This window comes from Aspergillus steynii (assembly GCF_002849105.1).
Source record: "Aspergillus steynii IBT 23096 chromosome Unknown P170scaffold_4, whole genome shotgun sequence".
In the NCBI taxonomy this organism is placed as follows: domain Eukaryota; kingdom Fungi; phylum Ascomycota; class Eurotiomycetes; order Eurotiales; family Aspergillaceae; genus Aspergillus; species Aspergillus steynii.
In genome coordinates, this window is record NW_020194401.1 from 1,214,073 (window position 1) to 1,234,238 (window position 20,166).

At 54.1% G+C, this 20,166-nt stretch overlaps 1 protein-coding gene across 1 annotated transcript; it reads right to left on the minus strand.

Moving 5' to 3' along the window:
• Positions 1-164: 164 nt before the first annotated feature.
• Positions 165-19,948, minus strand: P170DRAFT_464582 (acetyl-CoA synthetase-like protein; the record flags this gene model as incomplete). The annotated part of the gene is made up of 2 exons (XM_024852261.1): positions 165-18,467; positions 18,518-19,948. The coding sequence occupies 2 exons, from the start codon at positions 19,946-19,948 to the stop codon at positions 246-248; spliced, it is 19,653 nt and encodes a 6,550-aa protein (XP_024704329.1). The 3' UTR covers positions 165-245.
• Positions 19,949-20,166: the final 218 nt, after the last annotated feature.

The following is a 20,166-nucleotide window of genomic DNA, read 5'->3' on the forward strand; positions in this document are numbered from 1 at the left end:
AAACCTTGGAATCAGTGGCTGAACTGCTATATCGTGTGATGTTATTTCTACTGTACAGCACTGCATCGATCTGATGGATAGGCCTGAGGATTCGGGTAAGACTGGACGCAAGCTCAGATCGAGGAATCAAACAATAGGTTGATACAACGAAGAGAAACAATTCCATTAATTATCTGCTATCCCATGAGGGCCACAATTCCTTCAGCAAAATAAACAATAAATACAGATCCAATCGAATACAAAAATCAATTTTTAAGCCTGGCTTGCAGCCCATCGACCAGATTACTCCCGTGCTCTAGTATATCGTCGATCGCGATATCATGACCCTGCTGTTGCAGAGCCAGTGCAGTGTAGCCGGCATCGACAAAATCCTGGTCGCGAACGGCGAGCTCTATGCTCTGGTCCAAGCGAGAGTGAGAGGGCTTTTCGTCATGAACGTCGTCTGGCATATTTCCATCTCGAGGAAGAAAGGAATCGAGAGTAATGGCGTGGTCGCCGTTCAGCAACAGGTTCGCTGTGGCGTGGAGATCTTGAGAGAGAGCATCCGCTAGTCGTGGAGAAACCACACCTTCCAAGTAGCCAACAGCGAGTTCTATCTGGCCGGGCTTCTGGACGCAGGTGATCGAGATGTTGGGGAGATCCTCGGCTGCGTCGGGAAAAGAGACCGAGACGCGATAATCGGCTACGTCCCAATCTGGCATCCGGGCTTGTTTGACGCTGTTCAGCCGCGAAGTGAAGTAGACCGACTGCGGCATGCTTGTGCAGTGTCGGAAGATATCACGGAAGCCTAGTGTCTCATGTGGCATGCGGGCAAGAAGCTGTTCCCGGAGATGATAGAACAGATCGAGGATTGTCCATGTTGTCTCCAGGGAAGCCCTCACAGGAACGACGTTTGCGCAGCAACCAGCAGTGTTTCCAATGGGAGCGGACTCGAGATGCCGACCCGAGGCGACGTCGCCGAAGAGCACATCCTGTCGGCCGACATGGCGAGCAAGGACGAGGGCCCAGGCAGATTGCAGTACGACCGCGAGAGTAACGCCATCCGGCAAAGGTTGTTGGATGTCGACCACGTCTGTTGCATGGTGGATCAGCTTCGCAGGGGACCGGGTTTGTTTCGCCGATGGAGACACGATCGATGGCATGGACGCGCCGTTTAACACAGATCTCCAGAAGCATCGGCTCGTCTCCTTGTCTTGTCTCTGGAGAGAGTGCATGTACTGACAGGCAGTGGAGAATGTGTCCGTCGGCTGCTGATGGTATATCGCCTGCAGTGTTTGCAGGATGTAGGAAAGTGTAGCCTGATCGTAATCGGCATGGCTTATGCGAATAGCTATCTGATGGCACTGTGCATGCGGGTTCGTGATAATGGCAAACTCGGTGAACGGTCGACCAACACGGGGTGGTTGACCCATGTCCCGTGAGATTAGCTCCTTCGAGAACTGATCTATGGGCTGATTCGTATTGAAGACGGCGACGTGAGGGCGATACTCATCCCGGACGACTTGCAGGAGCTCTCCCTCGTGGAAGACATACGCAGTTCGCAGGCTTTCGTGTCGCCGGATTAGCTCCATACAGCTTGCCGTCCAGCGTTCGATGTCAGGGATCCCATTGCCATCCAATATTACATGTGCCAAGGAGTCTCTCGACTTGCGCAAAGTTCCAATTACGAAAGTGGCCTGTTGATCCGTAACCGGGGCAGCGTCGATGATTGCGCCAGGCGAATCCAGGCGAGAGCCCAACGTCTCCTGCAGTAGTACAGCATCTTCTGGAGTGCCCATGGCTGCAAATCGTTTGTACTCAAAGGGCCTGACATGAGACTGATGCTTTTGTTCTGACAGAGCCGACATGGCCGATAGAGTTGGGTACCGAAAGATGTCCGCAACCTCAAGGGCAGCGAGGGCTTCAGAACGGGCTCGGGACACCAATTGCATCGCCGAGATAGAATCACCCCCAGCCCGGAAGAAATCGTCGTTGACTCCCAGCTCTTGGACGGGAACCTTCAGAACGGATGCCCATAGCTGACGGAGGTGGACTTCCATGGAGGTTGAGGGTGGTATCTTGGAGGCGTTGCGGAGCCTGTATTGACTCAAGGAGGGGGACTGTGCAATAAGATTCCAGGTGGCTCTCCGGTCCAGTTTGCCCGAATCTGTGAGCTGCATCCTATTCATGGGAAGGTACAGGTGCGGCACCATGTATTGCGGGAGGACATCCAGTAAAGCGGCACGTAAGTTGACGAACAATTGATGCAGATTGCCTGACGGAGGCAGTAGATGAGGTGCTAGCTGGTCACCAGGGCGCAACCCGGGAGATGTTGACTCGTCCATTGCAATTGCAACGGCCAGGACAGCTCGAGGGGAGGGTTCATCTGCCAGCTGGTCCGGCTTGATGATTTTGACTGCCACCTCGTGGGCACTGGGGAGCTTCGCCTTGACCCAGTGCTCGATTTCCCCGGTCTCAACCCGTTGACCGTTGATTTTGATCTGGGTATCCACCCTACCGAGATACTGCAGTGATCCATCTGGAGCCTGTCGTACCAGATCCCCGGTTCGGTATAGCCGACGTCCACGGAGTGCCGCGAATTCCCAGCGTTTCGACCATCCCGGGTCCTTGATGAATGCCTTCTGCGTCCTTTCCTCGTCGAGATAGCCTCGAGCGAGCAACGGCCCTTCCACTAAGAGCTCCCCAGGCGTTCCGATCGGCACCAGCTGGTGATAGTCGGTAGCATTGACGATCCACGTTCCACATCCTGCCAGCCCCTTGCCGAGTGTCGACACTTGCGCAGGGTCCATTATGGGGTCACTGATGGTGGTGTAGATGGAACACTCCGTTGGGCCATATCCGTTCAAGACACGCACACCCTGCGCGATCCAAGGCTCTGTCGTCTCAGGGCGGAGAGCCTCGCCAACCATCAAGATGGTTTGCAACGAGGGAACATCTTCTGGCTTCAGAAGGTCGACCACAGTCGGGGTCAGGCTTACCACGTTTGAATTTGCGGCTGTAATTGCTTTGGCCACGTTGCTCAAACGGTCTGACGGCGACGGAATGCAAACACAGCCACCAAAGATCAACGTTGTGAAGATCTCTGCAATGCTGAGGTCAAATGTGTAAGTGGCAAACTGAAGGGTACGTGTGTTGGGCCCAGCAAAGAGTACTCCATGCGCCTTCATGCTTGCAGTTAGGGCTTGATGTTCGAGGACAACTCCTTTGGGCGTCCCGGTGCTTCCAGATGTGAAGATTATAAAAGCAGCGTTGTTGATGCCAACTTCAGGAAGGACGGTGGGATCGGCAGCAGGGAACACTGTCGGGAGATGCTCATCGATCACCAGCGTGTATTGAGACTGGAATTGGTGCGTGCCATCTGATGCTAGCAGGATGGGCGCCTTGACAAGATCTAGGATCCCCTGAATACGCTGCGTTGGATGATCCCGGTTCACGGGTACAACGATGCCGCCAGCCTTCAGAATTGCCAGCTCGGCGACGACAACCCACAATGATCTTTCTAGCATCATGGCCACTGGTGTCTCTACACGAACTCCAAGGTCGATGAGGTGCCGAGCTAACCGGAGGGCCAGTCGGTTCAGCTGCTCGTATGAAAGATCGCCATCGCAAGCGGACACAGCGGGTGCGTCCGGACGAGTCTTGAGTTGCTGGTCGACAAGTTCGTGGATTCTTGCTCGGCTCTCCTTTCGCGTTTCCATGTGGCTGAGGTTCCATTCTGCAAGTTGGAGTGCGTCTTGAGTAGACACCATGTCTATTTCGCCCACCTGGAGTTCGCTGCTATCCGTTATTGTCGCCTGTTGCAGTTGAGTCACCACATGCTGGTACTGATCTAGTAACCTCTTCATCTGGGCTGCCGGAATCATTGCGGAATCAAAGTAGACCTCAATATCCACCGCCGAGTGCTGCCCCCCTGCCATCGGATTGCAGATGACGGCCAGTTGGTAGTCCGTGAAAGCAGTCTCAGGACCAGGTATTAACTCGAGACCAGGGACAGTCTGGTCGAGGCGCTCACCCCGGGATTGAACCACAAACAAGTGCTGCATGAAGCTCGCCGGCAAGTCCACTCCCATGGATCTTATATTCTGTAAGCCCGTTTGCTCGAAAGGCATCATGTCGACAGCCTGTTGCTGGACTGCTTCCAGATAGCCTTGGACTCGTTGGTGTTTGTCCAGATGGATGTGGACCGGGACTGTCGCGATAGTTGGACCCATGATGTCTAAGATTCCTGCAACAGGAGCCGAGCGGCCAGCCAGTGTGCTGCTAAAGCCAACCCTGCTGTTTCCCGTCTCCTGAGAAATGACCATCGCCCATGCCGCGCGCAGCAGGGTGGCCTGAGTAACTGCATTTGGCTGACTTCCCGCTTCGATTCGATGTGTGAGCTTCTGAGGGAGTCTGTTGTCAGATCGCAACGACGAAACGGGGAATTCTGTTGCCTCGGCTGCCCCCGCGAGGTAAGATTGCCAATACTGCTTAGCAGCGTCGGTGAAGATAGTCCGCTGTAGGTGACGCATGAAGCGGCTGTAAGGCGTGAACACCCGGGAAACCTGGCCTTGGTGGTAGAGGCTGGAAACGGCGCTTAGGAGCCCAGTCAACGTCCAGCCGTCATACACGCTGTGATGTGCCGTAAACGTGAACACTGTTTCCGCAGGGCTTTTGGCAATGGCAAAATGGACCAAAGGTGAGCCAAGCCCCATTGGTTCGGCTGTGCTTTGTGTTTTGCATAGATCCAGGGTCCCATCAGTGTTTGACTCCGTCCAGGGCAAGTTCTGTCGAATAACCAGCTGCATATATCGCCCGTCGGAATCCTGAATAATTCTAGTGCGAAGAATCACGGTTTGCTGGAATATCTGGTCCCAGGCATGCTTGAAGCGGATCAAGTCCATGCTCGCATCCAGCCGGAATTTCCAATGACCAACATAAGTTCGAGGTTCTCGAGTCGTGACTGTGATCATGCCTTCTTGCAACGGGGAACACGGGTATACGTCTTCCACCTCCATCGGCGCCACATGACATTGCGTCGCTAGGGCATGGATGTACGCATCTCTATCACTCTTCGACGAGACAGGGTATAGAGAGAATGGGATTGGATTGGGCTCGGTGTCATCCGCCCGTCCCTCAGTTCCATACAGCCGCTGAGCGATGACCTCTGCCATGGTTGCAAGCATCGGGGAGTGAAAGACGTCGGCGACGGTGAGAGGCAAAGGCGGTTCGGCGTCCTGAGTCAGGCCTACCAGGCGCATTGCGGAAACTGAATCGCCACCACACCGGAAGAAATGAGAATCACGGCCGATCTTAGGACACAATGGCAGGACCGAAAGCCAACTGTCTCGCAACCGGCATTCGAGGTCGGTGACCGGCTCCCGATGGATACCCTGAGTCAAAACATACTGTGCCAGCTGATCGGAAGTCTGACTCGCCAGAATCGAGCGAAGGGATTTGCGATCTATTTTACCCGATGCTGTTAACGGCATTTGTTGCATCGGGACGTAGATGGAGGGGATCATGACAGATGGCAAGACCAGACTCAGCGTGCTGGAGAGTTTATCGACTAAACCATGCCATTCGGGTGTCAAATACGCAAATGGAGACTTGGAGCTTACTCCGGAGCCCCCGACGTGTGTCTGCTCGGAAACCTCGATGGCAACCGCGAGGACAGTCGATTGCTCCGTCTCTCGCTCAGGTTCAAACAAGACTGATGCTGCCGGGAACCCCGAGCCCACCGTCTCACGCACCCAGTGCTCGATCTCGCCGAGCTCGAGCCGCTGTCCATGTATCTTGACTTGGTCATCTCGTCGGCCAATGTAGATGATCGAGCCGTCAGAGGGATCCTGCCGCACCAAGTCTCCCGTGCGGTAGAGCCTTCGCCCCGGCGCTGACGGACCTAGCGAATATTGGGCGAGGAAGGAAGGGTCTACTAAAAAGGCATCGGCCGTCTTTCCAGGCTGATGAAGATATTCGCGTGCCAGGAGAGGCCCTTCGATAAGCAATTCTCCAATGGCCGCCCCAATGGGAACGAGACAATCGGGGTTGTTTGGATCTGCCACCCAAAGTGCACCGGCAATCGCTGTGCCCACGTTGGCGGATTGTGTCGGATCCCACAGAGGGCCACTGACTGTTGATAAAATCGTGCATTCGGCCGGGCCATACCCGTTGAAAACACGCGCATGGGGGGACCAGATTTCCACAATAGATGGAGGGAGTTTCTCCCCAAGAAGGACTAATGTCTTTAGCGAAGGGACATTCTCCGGTCGGATCAGAGAGGCCACGGTGGGAGTAAGCGCAGCTGAGTTAACATCAAAAGACTCCATGGCCGCCGCCAGCTGAGGACCGCCCATGCGCTGCTCTTCAGAGACCACGCAGATACATCCACCAAACCGGAGTGTGGTGAGGATATCAAGCAAGCTGATATCAAACACGTAGGCGGAAAACTGTAGCGCGCGTGTATGGTTCCCGATGTTCAGGCGCAGACCATGATGCTCGATGCTGGTCGACAAGGATCCATGTGTCAGAATGACTCCTTTCGGATGGCCTGTTGACCCTGACGTATAGATGACGGCAGCTGCACTGCCTGGTGCGAGAGAAGGAGGATCCCAATGCCTTGTGACCTCTGGCAAGAGTGACAGTGACTGGCGATTGATGACCATAGGGCGAACCGTGGGAATGCTGTCAAATCGATCCCGCAGATGCTCCATGGTGAGAACCATAGGGGCATTGGTGTCTTCTAGCATGAACTGGAGTCGGCTCATAGGCATATTGACACCCAATGGCACAGCGACGCCTCCTGCCCGAAGAACAGCCATCATCGCCACGACCGTCCACATTGACTTTTCAAAGTACAGCCCAACCATGACCTCCTCGCGAACACCGTGGGATTGGAGATGACAGGCTAGACACGATGCATAACGTTCTAACTCGCCGTAAGTCAGTGTTCCGTCCCATCCACACAGAGCAGGCGCACTCGGTTGCATGGCAGCCTGCTGCGAGACGAAGGTCGGAATTGCGGTCTCAACCGTAGGTGGGCTCTCTGCATTCCATCGTCGGAGCTTGTTGATGTCTGATGGACCTAGTACTGGGACGGCGTTCACGGGCCCAGTTGGGTCTCGCAAAATGGAGAACAAGGCCGACTGGAGACCCTCAATGACGCCTTGAGCGCTCTCAGAACTTATGATTGAGGAGTCATACTGAACGGAGAGTCGCAACTCGTCATCGCTGCCAGTCACATTCAGGTTCATGTCGTATTCTGTAGGGTCAATACCCGATACCCCACGAAATGTTATATCTGGGGCACTATCTGGACGCGGCTGAGCATCACGGTTGTAGGAGACGATGGTATTGAATAGGGACTGGCTCGATAGACCTAGGGAATGCTGTATGTCTGCGAGGGGCGTTCTTTGATGCTGGAAAGCGTCCAAAAACGACTCCTGCGTCTGACGAGCGCACATAGCGACGGTCAGATCATCCGAACCCATATCTATCCGAGCAACGGTCAGGTTAATCATGGGTCCCATTATCCTCTCGACCCCCGGGATTGGCGCATCTCTGCCGTTGGTCAGGAAGCCAAAAACGACGTCGTCTACGCCCGTATATCGAGCCAGCACGACTCCCCATGCTAGCTGTAGGAGGCTTGCCAACGTTACGCCATACGAATCGCGAAAGCTGCGCAACAACTGCATGTCCTCAAACCGAGCTTGCTTATGTCGCATAAGCCGGCCCTGTGAGGTCGAACTGCGCGTGCGAGGAAAGCGGCACGGCTGGGCACCACTGAGACGGTTGGTCCAGTAGGATAATGACTGCTCTGCTGGAGCTTGTTCGAGGAAAGAGACATAAGATCCGTAAGAGGGAGCTGGCTCCGATGGCAAGCCCTCCTTGTATGTCTGCGCGAGATCTCGGAGAAGAAGCTGCAAAGATGAGGCATCCATCAGACAATGGCTATGATCCAGCTGAAAGAAGACCTCTCCTCTCGCCGTCTGACACAACATGAAGCGATGCTGAGGTTGCTCCTCTGTATATTGGGGCAATCCTGTCCTATCAAACGTTGCTCGTACATCACCAGCGTCTTCACAGTGGAGGATTGACACCTGCGGCTGCCACTGGCGACGGACGACTTGATAAAATGAGGTCTGACCAGCACTAACTGGAACGAATACCGTGCGCAATATGGTATGATGTGCGACAACTGCCTTCCAGGCCGATGCCAGTCTTTTTGTATCAATCAGGCCGTCCTGGTGCTCCTTGATGGTCTCGCAAACCTGCTGCACCTGATAGGTGCCCGGATCCTTGATCTGACTGATAAGCATTCCGACTTGCACGGGAGACGCCGGGTAAATGTCTTCTATCTCAGATTCAACGTCGATGCCAGTACGAGCCAGGACTGCGGTATGGACCTGGGATATCAAATCTTCTCCCGAGCGGACATCAGGCAGGCGGCTGAGTGTGTAAGATTTGGGAGAAGTGAATAATCGATTGACGAGATCCAAAAGACACGTCTGAAATTCCTGCACCCATCGTCGGACCGCCTCTATTTGGTCTATTTGACGAGGGTAATTAAAGTCGAAATAGAACCGACCCGATCTGGTGCTCGCCTCAATTGCAAACACAGACGGTCTCTTGACAGCATTGCCGACGGCAGAAGAACGGTGCCCGTAGTCGATACTTAATAGGTCCTGCGAGCGATCAAGACCCTGGGTTTGGCCGGTATAGTTGAAAGTCACCTCCGAGCATCGATAAGATCCATCTGCACTCGATTGCACTGCGAAGCAGGCAAGTCTATGATCGGACTTTCTTTGGCGGGCCTTCTTCGTTTCCCAGAGAGCATCCATCGGATCTGCTGTGAGGTTTCCGAGCTCTACTGGACTCATGATCGTGAACCATCCTACTGTTTCGACAACATCGATTCGATCATCCCACGGCTCCCGTCCGTGGCCTTCTTCGAGGATAACGGGAACCGGGCGGTCCGTGAAGACCTGGCTGAAAGAGTGGCTAAGCGCAGCTAAAAATATGTCCGTGAGCTCCGTGCCCGTACATTGGCTGCTATAGAACAAGTTGGCGGTCTGTGCTTCATCCAGGATGACGGAGTCTGCCACACTATTCCCATAGATGTTGTCTTCTGGTGAAAGTGTCCAGTAATCCCAATTGGATCGCGTGGGGCTGGTGCCATCCAGCTGTTTGGGGATAGCAGATTCAGAAACGTGGGCCTGCAGTAGGCCGATCCATCCTGGGAACGACGTCGCCGGCTTCCTATAGCCCGGGGATAAAGGATTGCGGAGTCGGTTCTCAAAGTCTCGGATTATAATTCCCCAGGACACGATGTCCACAACCAGATGGTGTGCAGTTAAGAATAGTTGATCCGGCTTGGTGGCCATTTGTATCTTGTGGACAGCAAAGGCTGGTCCGTCCTGGAGGTTTAGCTGGCTTTCTGCAGCCAAGATAACATCGTCTGCCTCGGCTGCGGACTGGACTACATGAGAAGCAAAGCGGAACGAATCTTCAACGCTAGGAAAGATGCTCTGGCTGAAACCCAAAGGCGATGTATGGAATCGGGCTCTTAGCATAGGATGCCTATGAACGACCCCCAGGGCGGCCTGTTTTAGAGTGTCATCATCAAAGGGGGCCTTGAGTGTGAGGCAGACGCTCTGGTTGAAACGATTTTCCCCGCTGACATCCAGTCTGCCTGATGCCATTGAATTGAAGTAGTATTCCTGAATAGGCGAGAGCTTGAACGGCGTGTCCGGAATCGATGTGCCTAGCAGTTGAATGTCATTGCCTGTGGCTGTCTGTGCGAGGTCGACTAGAGACCGACACTGTAACACGTTTCGGATGCTCATATTCATCCCACAAAGCGATGCGCACCGCGAGGTGAATTGCATAGCTGTAATGGAATCCCCTCCATGACTGAGAAAAGACCGATTCATTGCCACCTTTGACGGTGGGAGCTGCAGGACAAGAGCACACACGGCCTGAATCTGGTGTTCCGTTTCAGTGGCTGGCAATACTGCGTCACCCTCGACAGTGGTTTGTGTCAGCCGAGTGAAATCATCAAGATCCATGTTTTCACACCAGCTTGTAAGACGGCGGCGATCTGCCTTGTGGGCGGCCGACTGTGGTAGGTATGCCAGAGAGATCCACGTCTCGGGGACCATATATCCCGGCATCTTCCCAAGCATAGATCGACGAATCGCAGAGGTCTTCTTCGACACAAACAACTGCTTATCTGAGCCCGTTGGCTTTATTTCGGCCCCCGGTGGCATTTCAAATTGCCGCATAACGACGACCCCGACTAAGCGGTCCTTGCATGGGCCCTGGCGCGGATATAGAATCACACCGTCAACTACAGGACGCTGTTGTAGCAGGTAGTGCTCAATCTCTCCAATCTCAGTACGTTGGCCTCGAATCTGAATTTGACTGTCGACACGACCGAGATAGACAATTGAACCGTCACCCTGCTGGCGTACCAAATCGCCTGTTCGATACATCCGGTCGTCTGTCGGGCTGCCGGTGTGAAGCCCGTACTGGGTTAACCAGGCTGGACTGCGAATAAACGCTGCCGTTGTCTTCTGTTGATCATTAAGATAGCCTCGTGCCAACAATGGCCCGCTTACCAGAAGCTCTCCCGGCTCCCCGATAGGGAGGAGTCGCTCTGGGTCCTTTTCATCGACGACCCACGCGGATCCAGCCACAACCCGTCCGATACTGCTGGCCTCGGTCTTGTGGCCAAGCTCGTGGATAGTAGTCATAATGGCACACTCACTTGGCCCATAGGCATTGAAAACGCGCCTGAACCCCAACCAGGGCTCTATCTGCTCTTGCTGGAGGGCCTCTCCTCCCGCGATGATGGTCTGTACGCCGGGCACATCATGCGGCCGGATGGTGTGGATCAACCGTGGAGTCAAACAGAGCTTGTTCACCTTCATTCGCCGAATGGCGCCGGCTAAATTGCCCAGCTTCTCTTCTTCGTGCGGCAGGCAGACGCAACCGCCTACCAGCAGGGCAGTCATGATATCATGGAAGGACATGTCGAAGGTGAAATTGCTAAACTGATATGCCCGTGTGTGCGTGTCAATGCCGAACCGATCCGCCTCCGCGAGCAGGCTTGTGGCCATCGTGCAGTGCTCTAGAACAACGCCCTTCGGCATGCCAGTGGATCCGGAGGTGTGATAGACAACTGCGGTGTGATGAGGTGCGACAGGAGACTGAACTGAGGCAGTTGCGGGCCGTAGTGATTCGATTAGCCTCTCATCCACGACGACGGGGAGAGACACCTGGCCCCCGAAGTCCTGCGGCAGATGTGACTGTGTTAAGACAATTTTGATCCCGGCCCGATCTAGGATAGCGTCTCGCTGCTGGGTTCGCTCGGTGTGAATCGGCACAATGGCACCGCCGGCTTTGAGAATGGCCAACATGGCAACCACCACCCATTTTGACTTGTGGAAGCAAAGTCCCACCAGGGTCTCTGGTTCCACTCCGAGCGTAACCAAATAGTGTGCAAGTGTCTCAGCAAGTAAATCGAGTTCCCCTCTTGAAAAGTCTCCATCCCAGGCGCAGATGGCGGGCGCACTCGCGGATTCACAAAACCGCTCGTGAATAAGATGGTGAACAAGAGTAGACTGTGTCTCGCGAATGGTCCCGTTCCACCGAGCTAGCTGCCCTGTCTCTTCTGGACTCATTGTGGTGATATCCTTGAGGATTGCTCGATGAGCCGTCTGATGCTGTATCGAGGATACAAGCTGGGTATATACATGGCGCAGTGCATTGAGAAGATTCCGTGCCTGTGGAGCCGAGAGAACTCGCTCGTCGAACTGGGCTTCGACGCGGATGCAACTCTGGCTTCCGAAGCCTATGGTGCCTCGTACGACCAAAGGAATGTTGTGCACAAATGGGGCAGTGTGCGTAACGGACTCAACACCCAGTGGCATGCAACCTTCACCGTCGTTAGGCTCTGGCGCCCGCATGATGGTAAATAGATGCGGTAGGTTAACCTCCTTTCCCACAAGACGACGGATGTTTTGTATACCGGTATGCTGGAACTTCATCAAATCCAGGCTCTGCTGCTCTATGGCTGCTAGGTACGAGCTGATTGTCTCTGTTTTCACCGGCCGCACCATGCGAGGGACGGTAGCAATCGTCGGGGCCACGATCTCTTGAATGCCTGGTACAGGGGCAGAACGTCCAGATAGCACCTCCCCGAAGAGCACGTTGCCTCCCGTGTGTGCGGACACAACTAAGCCCCATGCAGCACGAAGTAGTGTTCCTTTCGATACCGAGTCGGTGGCCCCGACCCCGTCGAGATTGCACGAGATTGTTTGCGAGGGCCCTGGCGTATAGGAGGTTCCCAATGATGCAGGAAAGAGGCTTCCAATGGCACCCTCGAGTTGAGAAGTCCAAAACCCCCGCGCCGCTGTAGCATCCTGATCTGATAGATAACGGAGGAATCGCGAATACGGTGGCATAATGGGAGCTCCACCTTGGGTGTACAGACGTGCGAGAGTCCCGAGCATTTTGTCGAGACTGACATCATCATATCCGCTATGGTGAGCCGTAAGAACAAAATATCGATGTTCGGGTGTCTCTGTAATGATGCCAAACCGAACCAACTCCGACCCATGCCCGAATGGGCGACGTGCGTTCAGGGCTAGATACCTGTCCAGACTATCCCCTTCGTCACAAGCGCGCCCTTCTCGTAAAACGACCTGGAGAACCCCATGTGACTTTCCGGGCACCAGGCAAGTTCGCAGGATGGGCAATAGCTTGGTTAGCTGCTCCCATGAACGTCTCAAGCGATCGATGTCGACATCAGCCTTGAGAGAGTAGACCCATCGGCCGACGTAGGCTTGTGGGTGCTGCAAGGTAATGGCCATTAATCCTTCTTGAAGGGGCGTACATGGATAGACGTCTTCAATGTCTCCAGGGCTCACGTGCGCTCGGCCTGCTACTTCTTCAAGACTGTCGATCAAACTGTCTGATAAATTGTGTTGGATGCTGGGATCAGCATGCTTCCACAGCGCGAATTGTGGCACTTCCTGCACAGGGTGATGGACTGCCAGTCGTTTCTCTAGGTCCGCCGCCATCTCCCGCAGGATTGGATACTGGAAAACGTTGAACACAGTCAAGGGGATCGATTGCTTCTGGGCGAGGGACACCAGACTCATTGCCGTCACCGAGTCACCCCCCATATGAAGAAAGTGATCTTGGACGCCGATACTGTCTCGGCTGATCCCTATCGCCTCGGACCACATTCCCTGGAGCTTTAGTTCCACCTCAGTAGCTGGGGGAGTCTTGGTAGCTGCGCGTAGGGCGTACTGCATCTGATCATCTGTGCGCAACCCCTCTATGGCCTCCTTGAGTCCCCTCCTATGAAGCTTTTCCGACACCGTCCGAGGGAGACGAGTGACCGGGACGAACAACTGGGGAACCATATATGGCGGGAGGGCCTCAATGAGCGATTCCTGAAGCTTTTCGAATGCCTTGCGACGAGACGGAGTGACCGGTATGAGCATGCTATCCGGATCGTCAGTTTCCTGGATGTGCTGGCCCATTTCCATGGCGATTGCAATAGTTGAAGCACTGTGCTGGTGACTGAGCTTAACAAGCAACGCTGCCGTGCCTCTAATCCCCGTCATATTCCGTTTCACGTGGTGTTCGATCTCTGCCAGTTCAACCCGCTGACCGTTGATTTTCACCTGTGAATCTCTTCTGCCCAGGATGCTGATCTCTCCTTGCCGATTCTGTCTAGCCATATCACCTGTTCGATAAAAACGGCGGCCCTGAATCTCGGGAATGAGACGGGACCAGGCGGGATTGGAAACAAAGGATTCATTTGTCTTTTGAAGGTCGTTGAGATAGCCTCGCGCAAGCAGTGGCCCATCGATCCAGACTTCGCCAACTGCTCCAATCGGACACAATTTGTCTTCAGAACCGACTATCCACACCCCGCCTACAAGAACCCCGCCAATGTTTGGTGCTCGTTTTGGGTCTGTTATGGGCTTGCTGCATGTCGTAAGCACCGAGCACTCTGTTGGACCATAACCGTTGAGGATAGTCCGTCGTCCCGAGTTGTCAACAACACGGTCTATCATGTCTTTTGTGACAGGCTCACCCACCAGGACCAGGGTTTTAAGAGATGGTAATTTGGCCCAGTCGAGTAACCCTGCCACTGTAGGAGTCAAGAGAGCTAAAGTAGCGCGACAGGATTTAATCGCCGCCTGCAAATCGCTCATTCGCTCCTCCTCTGATATCACACAGACACATCCCCCGTGGCAAAGGGTCGCCCAGATTTCAGTCAGGCTCGCGTCGAAAGTGAATGCGGCAAATTGTAAGGCGCGAGTGTTCTCATCCATACCAAAAAAGGATCCATGTGCTTGGAAGCTTGTACAGAGGGACCCATGAGTCAAGACGACACCCTTCGGCTTCCCAGTGCTACCAGACGTGTAAATCACAAAGGCCGCATTCGATGGTTTGGCATGAACCCTTTCGCGCTGGGCAGGCCCCGAGGTTGCAGAGAGTAGATCTGGGCCAACATCAAGAACGTTCGGAACAATATCGAAGAACTTTGCCCGGTGTTGTGGTGCAACAAGCACTATGTGGGCTTCCATGTCTTCCAAGAGCCCTTGCAGCCGTTGTATGGGATGATTCGGGTTAACTGGAACGGCAACAGCACCGGACTTTAGCACAGCGAGTTGTGATACCACAGCCCAGAATGATTTGTCAAAACACAAAGGGACCATAGCCTCCAGCCCGACCTCGTATTGCGTCTGCAGGATACTGGCCAACCGATCCGAGTAGCTCGACAATTCCTGATACGTGAGACTTCCGTCCCATGCAGATACAGCGGTGGCGTGCGGTTGAAGCATTCGATGATGTTCTACTAACTCAGGGATTGTGTGGCTTCTCTTTGGGTCGGGCCTTTTGCTGTTCCATGCACAGATCTGCTGTACATCTCCCGGACTGATGGGAGAGATGTTTCTGATAGGGTCGTTCGCCCTGGTGGCTAATACCTTGAGTACGTGACCAAGGCACTCGATGAGACCCACGGCAACGTCATGTTTCATGAAGGTTGTTGAATATTCGAGTAGCAAAGTCATTTTGCTGGAAGACGACAATGCGTGTACCGTGACATCATGGTCTGTCCTGTCATAGCCGACGATGTGTCTGAAGATTAGTCCGAACTTACCTTGTTCCCCCTCTGGCATGTTCCTATACGAGACTACTGTGTTGAACAGGCTCTTGCCCTGTAACTGGAGTGCATGCCATATCTTCACTAGCTGAGCCGTTTGATATTCAAAAGCACCGAGAACGTTGTGCTGGATCTGTTGAGCAAGGTCCCTGCCCGTGGAGTCGGCATCGATCTTAACACGGTTCACCATCATGTTTATCATTGGGCCCACCACAGTGTCAATATGGTCTACCGGCACATCTCTTCCGCTCGTAACGTAACCAAAGCAGACATCAGAAGATCCCGTGAATTGGGATAGCACTAGAGCCCATGCGCACTGGACAAGGTTGGCCACCGTGACTCCGTGATCCTTGCTAAACTGTCGCAGCTTGTGAAAGTCATTCACAACCAAAGAGACAGGTTCGATCACTGTCTCTAGATTTGATTCTGTGTTGATGCCTTCTGATAGAGGGGGGAGGTAGCACGGTTGCGCTTGGGAAAGCCGTTCTGTCCAGTATTGGATCGACGCCTGTTCTGACTTCTGGCGCAAATACCTTATGTAATTGGTATAGGACGGTGCAACAGCAGAATCGAGGCTACCATTGTAGGCCTTGATCAGTTCCTGCATGATAATCTGGATGGAGGAAGCATCCACAAGAGCGTGACTGGCTAAAATCTGGCAGTAAGTTCGCCTAGAAGGCGTGGAATAAACCACGAACTTATGCTCCACAAGGCCGCTGAATCGAATCTCCTTTTTTTGTGCTAACCGAGACATGATGTCGGTGTCTGGGCAGGTGAAATGCTCTATGTCGGCCTTCACAGACTTCAACACGACCTGCAAAAATCTATCGTCCATTGTCTGCTTCGAGGCAACGGTGAGGTGAGTTCTTAGCATTGCATGACGATCGACCAAGACCTGCCACGCCGACATGAGACCCTCGACGCTCACCCTGCTTGAGTCGGTACTCGTGACCTCGAAGGCCTGTTGCCCATAATATTGAGATGGGTCCTTGAGTTGATTCAAGATGATTCCCACCTGTATCGGCGAGCATGCATAAACATTCTCGACCTGGTCGGGTCCAATACCTGCGTTGGGAAGTATTGTGTCGTGGAGCTCTTCCAGTACCACTGGCTTTACTGTCACAGAAAAGTCGCGAGCTGTTGCCTGGTTCTCTCCTTCGATTCCATCGGTCACGTTTGTTACTTCAGACCTCGATTGGACCTTTTTATCGACGTACGAAGAGGCAGCCTCTTCAGCCCTCGCAGCCATCTGTGCGATGGAGGCGCTACCCACAACATCCCGCATCGAAAGATGAATCCCGCTTGGACGTAACTGGGATAACACCTGCATAGCTAGTATTGAGTCGCCCCCTGCCGCGAGGAAGGAGCACCCCTCGACCGAAATTTGCTCGCCCGGGAGTTTTAGGCTATCTGCCCAGGCGCCGTGAACTCTTCTTTCGAAGTCTGTTCTCGGCCCTTGGACGTGCTCCGGCTTCTGACCACCTTGGAATGGAGACAGTTTGCCGGGATCCAGCTCCTCCAACCACGTATTCAGTGTCTTTCGGTCTAGCTTGCCGGACTCCGTTTGGGGCAGACGACTTCCGATTGGAATCCAGATCTTGGGAAGCATGACGCTGCTGACTTTCGTTGCAAGGAATCCCTTGGCAAGATCAATCTGTTCGTTTACGGTAGGCTGGCCGTCGGGCATGACTGGCGGCGCCTCGGAGGACCAACTTGCGTTGGACGCATATTCATGAAGGGCCACTACAGATACCAGCTGATCTGCGCAGGGTCCCCGTCGAGGGTAAAGAACCGCACCATCGGAAATGGTCGCCTGCCGTAGCAGGTGATATTCGATTTCACCGATCTCCACGCGCTGGCCACGGACCTTAATCTGCGTGTCGCGTCGACCAATGTAGGTGATAGAACCATCATAGTTCTGCCGTACTAAGTCTCCTGTGCGATAAAAGCGGCGTCCTACTCCCAGGTCATGTCGATGCACCCAGGCTGGGTCTGTCACGAATGTGCCAGCTGTCTTGTCAGGATCATTGAGGTACCCATTCGCCTGAAGCGGTCCCTCGATTAATAGCTCACCAGGTGCCCCAAGAGGGACAAGGCGGTTATAGTCATGAGCCTCGGTGATCCACAAGACGCTGGCAAGTGCGGTTCCGATATTATGAACATCACAACCGGGCGTCAGCTCGCCACAGGCGGCCTCCATGGAGCATTCAGATGGACCATAGGCATTAAAAACCCGGAGAAGTCCCAGCCAAGGCTCAATCGTGGTTGGTTGAGCTGCCTCGCCGACCAAAACTAGTTTCTCCAAGCTGGGAACCTGCTGCCTCGACAGAAGGCTCACAACCGTGGACGTGAGGGCAGCTACATTAACTCGATAGTGCTCCATGGCGGCTCCTAGATTGCTTAGGCGATCGGCCTCGGAGATGATACACAAACAGCCCCCAGAATGCCAGGTGGTGTATATGTCTTGAATTGAGATGTCAAAGGTGTAGGCTGAAAACTGGACCGCACGTGTCTTCGAGTTCAGCTCGAACTTGTTCACTAGGCTGGCGAGACTACTACACAAACTGCCGTGGGAGAGCACTACTCCTTTGGGGACACCAGTGCTTCCAGAAGTGTAAACTATGAAGGCCGTGCTATCTGGCGTTGCCGTGCATGGTGGTGGTCTCGTAACTTGAAGCCGGGACATAAAGCTTGCGTCCAATTTAATCAAGGAAGGCCCTAGAGACGACAATTGCTCCGCAAGTCCGGGCGATGTTAGAATGAAAGGGGCATGCGTATCCCGTACGATTGCCTTCGTGCGTTGTAGTGGTTGGCTGTGACCAATCGGTACCACGCACCCCCCTGCCTTTAAGACAGCTAGCTGTGCGATCACTGCCCATTTGGATTTCTCGAAGCAAAGCAGGACTTTGGTCTCTCGAGCCACTCCCCGCTGAGATAGATAAGAGGCCAGTGTATCGGCGTTCGCAGCCAGATCTCTGTAGGTAAGGTCGCCGTCCCATCCCTGAATGGCCCAAGCATCGGGTCTCTGGCACTGCTGCTCGTATATACGGTCTTGCAAGCAGGCTTCTACTCTTGTGGGAGTAGTCTGGTTCCATTCACATATCTGTTGAACGTCTGCGGCTGGTGCCACGCTAACATGGCCCAGACACTTAACCTGGTCGCTAATGAGGCCAAGCAGCGCTTGTTGAAAGGCAGAAGCTATGCGTGTCACCGCTCGTTCATCAAGTCGCGTATCCCAGAAGTCAATCGCTAGATCCAGACCCTCCGAGCGCGTGTAGATATTCAGCACCAAATCGAACTTTTTTCACAGTCAGCTAGCATTGCTTTAGGTTGGGATGCTTGCACTACCTCTGTCGGATTAACACTGTCCACAAACTCGAAGGAGAGCCCCTGGCTCTCCCGTTCTGACCTCTCCTTTCTCTGGCAAGACATCATTGTATTGCCTTTTAACCGGGCGAGTTCCCTAGATTGCCAGCCATGCGGCGAGCTTAAGCTGGCCAACTGATCGACTGAGATGTCCTTTGCCTGCGCCAGGGCGTCCAGCTTGTTTGTATCCGCGGGGACCTTGAGGCGACAGACAGCCGCATACGCAAAAGAGCCAACGGCATCTCCAATACCGTCGACTGGGGCTTGACGGCCAGAGACGACGTTGGCAAAGCAGATGTCATCCGATCCCGTATAAGTACGCAAAACCAAAGCCCAGGCAACCTGACATATGTTGGCCATGGTGATCTGATGATCCTCGCAGAACTTTACCATACCATCGTTCTCCATCGTGTGACGCACGGTTTGCAGGCTCCGCCGGTCCGGGCTCCCAGCACAGATCGGAAAGATGCTTGGCTCGGCGCCAGACAGGTACGGCGAGGCATGGATAGGCTTCTGGCTGCCAGGTAAGCCATACTGATGGTTCGTCGATGGGTACGGTTGAGGTATCTCCGGAAGTGGACCGCCGTTGTATACTTGGCACAGCTCGCGCAGAAGAATTTGTCCAGACTGCGCGTCGGTCACAGCGTGCGATATCTCCAACCGAAAGATTCCTGAGAACGGGGATACTGGCGCCCAAGTAGCACGATGAGTCTGGCGGTGGCTTTCGAAGATGATCGGTCGACGCAGGGTCATGTCATCGATACTGGTCTCCGCGCCATCCTGCGCGGTGCCACGAACACATTCCAACGTGCTCTTCCCTTGACTAAGCACGATCTGGTCGAAATGGCCTGGCCGGGCAGAGCTTTCAACGAAAGTGCTACGAAGAGCTGGATGTCGTTCCACTAGGATTGCCCATGCTTCTTGCAGCCGAGTATGATTGATCGGGGCAGCTGCGGTACTAGCGTCCAGGCGGGCGACGAAGGCACATTGATATAAGGTCGGGTCCGTGGATTGAGCAATCAGAAAGGTTTCCTGGGTCCAGGAACACGCGACGGCGTCGTCGCCTCTCTTGTCTAGGCCTGGGCCCAAGGAGAACCCAGAGTCTGTCGTGTGTTCCTCGGAATTGCCCTGCGGGTTGGTGTTTGTGGCGTTCTTTTCGCCGCTGTTGTGTTCTTCCTTTGCTGGGTCCTTCTCAAGCGGCGAGACGAAGTCGGCCAGGCGTCCAATTGTCGACACCTGCAAGATATCGCGAATATTGATATTGTAGCCTTCATCTCGACATCGACCCATGAGCTGGATGGCTAAGAGCGAGTCCCCGCCATGCGCCGCGAAAGACTTGTTCGGCCGCAACTTCGCACGGGGTCGGTGAAGCACCTCTGCGCAGAGAGGAAGAAATACCTCTTGGAGAGCCATTCTTCTCGCGTTGGATCAGATAGACTGGCTTGAATGCCTGCTGTGTGTGCTCGAGAGATTCCACTCGGGCAAACTATCACGGTCATAGTCTAGCGAACGGCTTTGACAGACGGAATCTACGAGTGGTCGCTCAGAGTCCCCTATCACCGTCTCTACGTAGGCGATGTCACTACACCAAGTGATGAGATCATTACTATTTCGCAGTCGGCGGAGTGTCC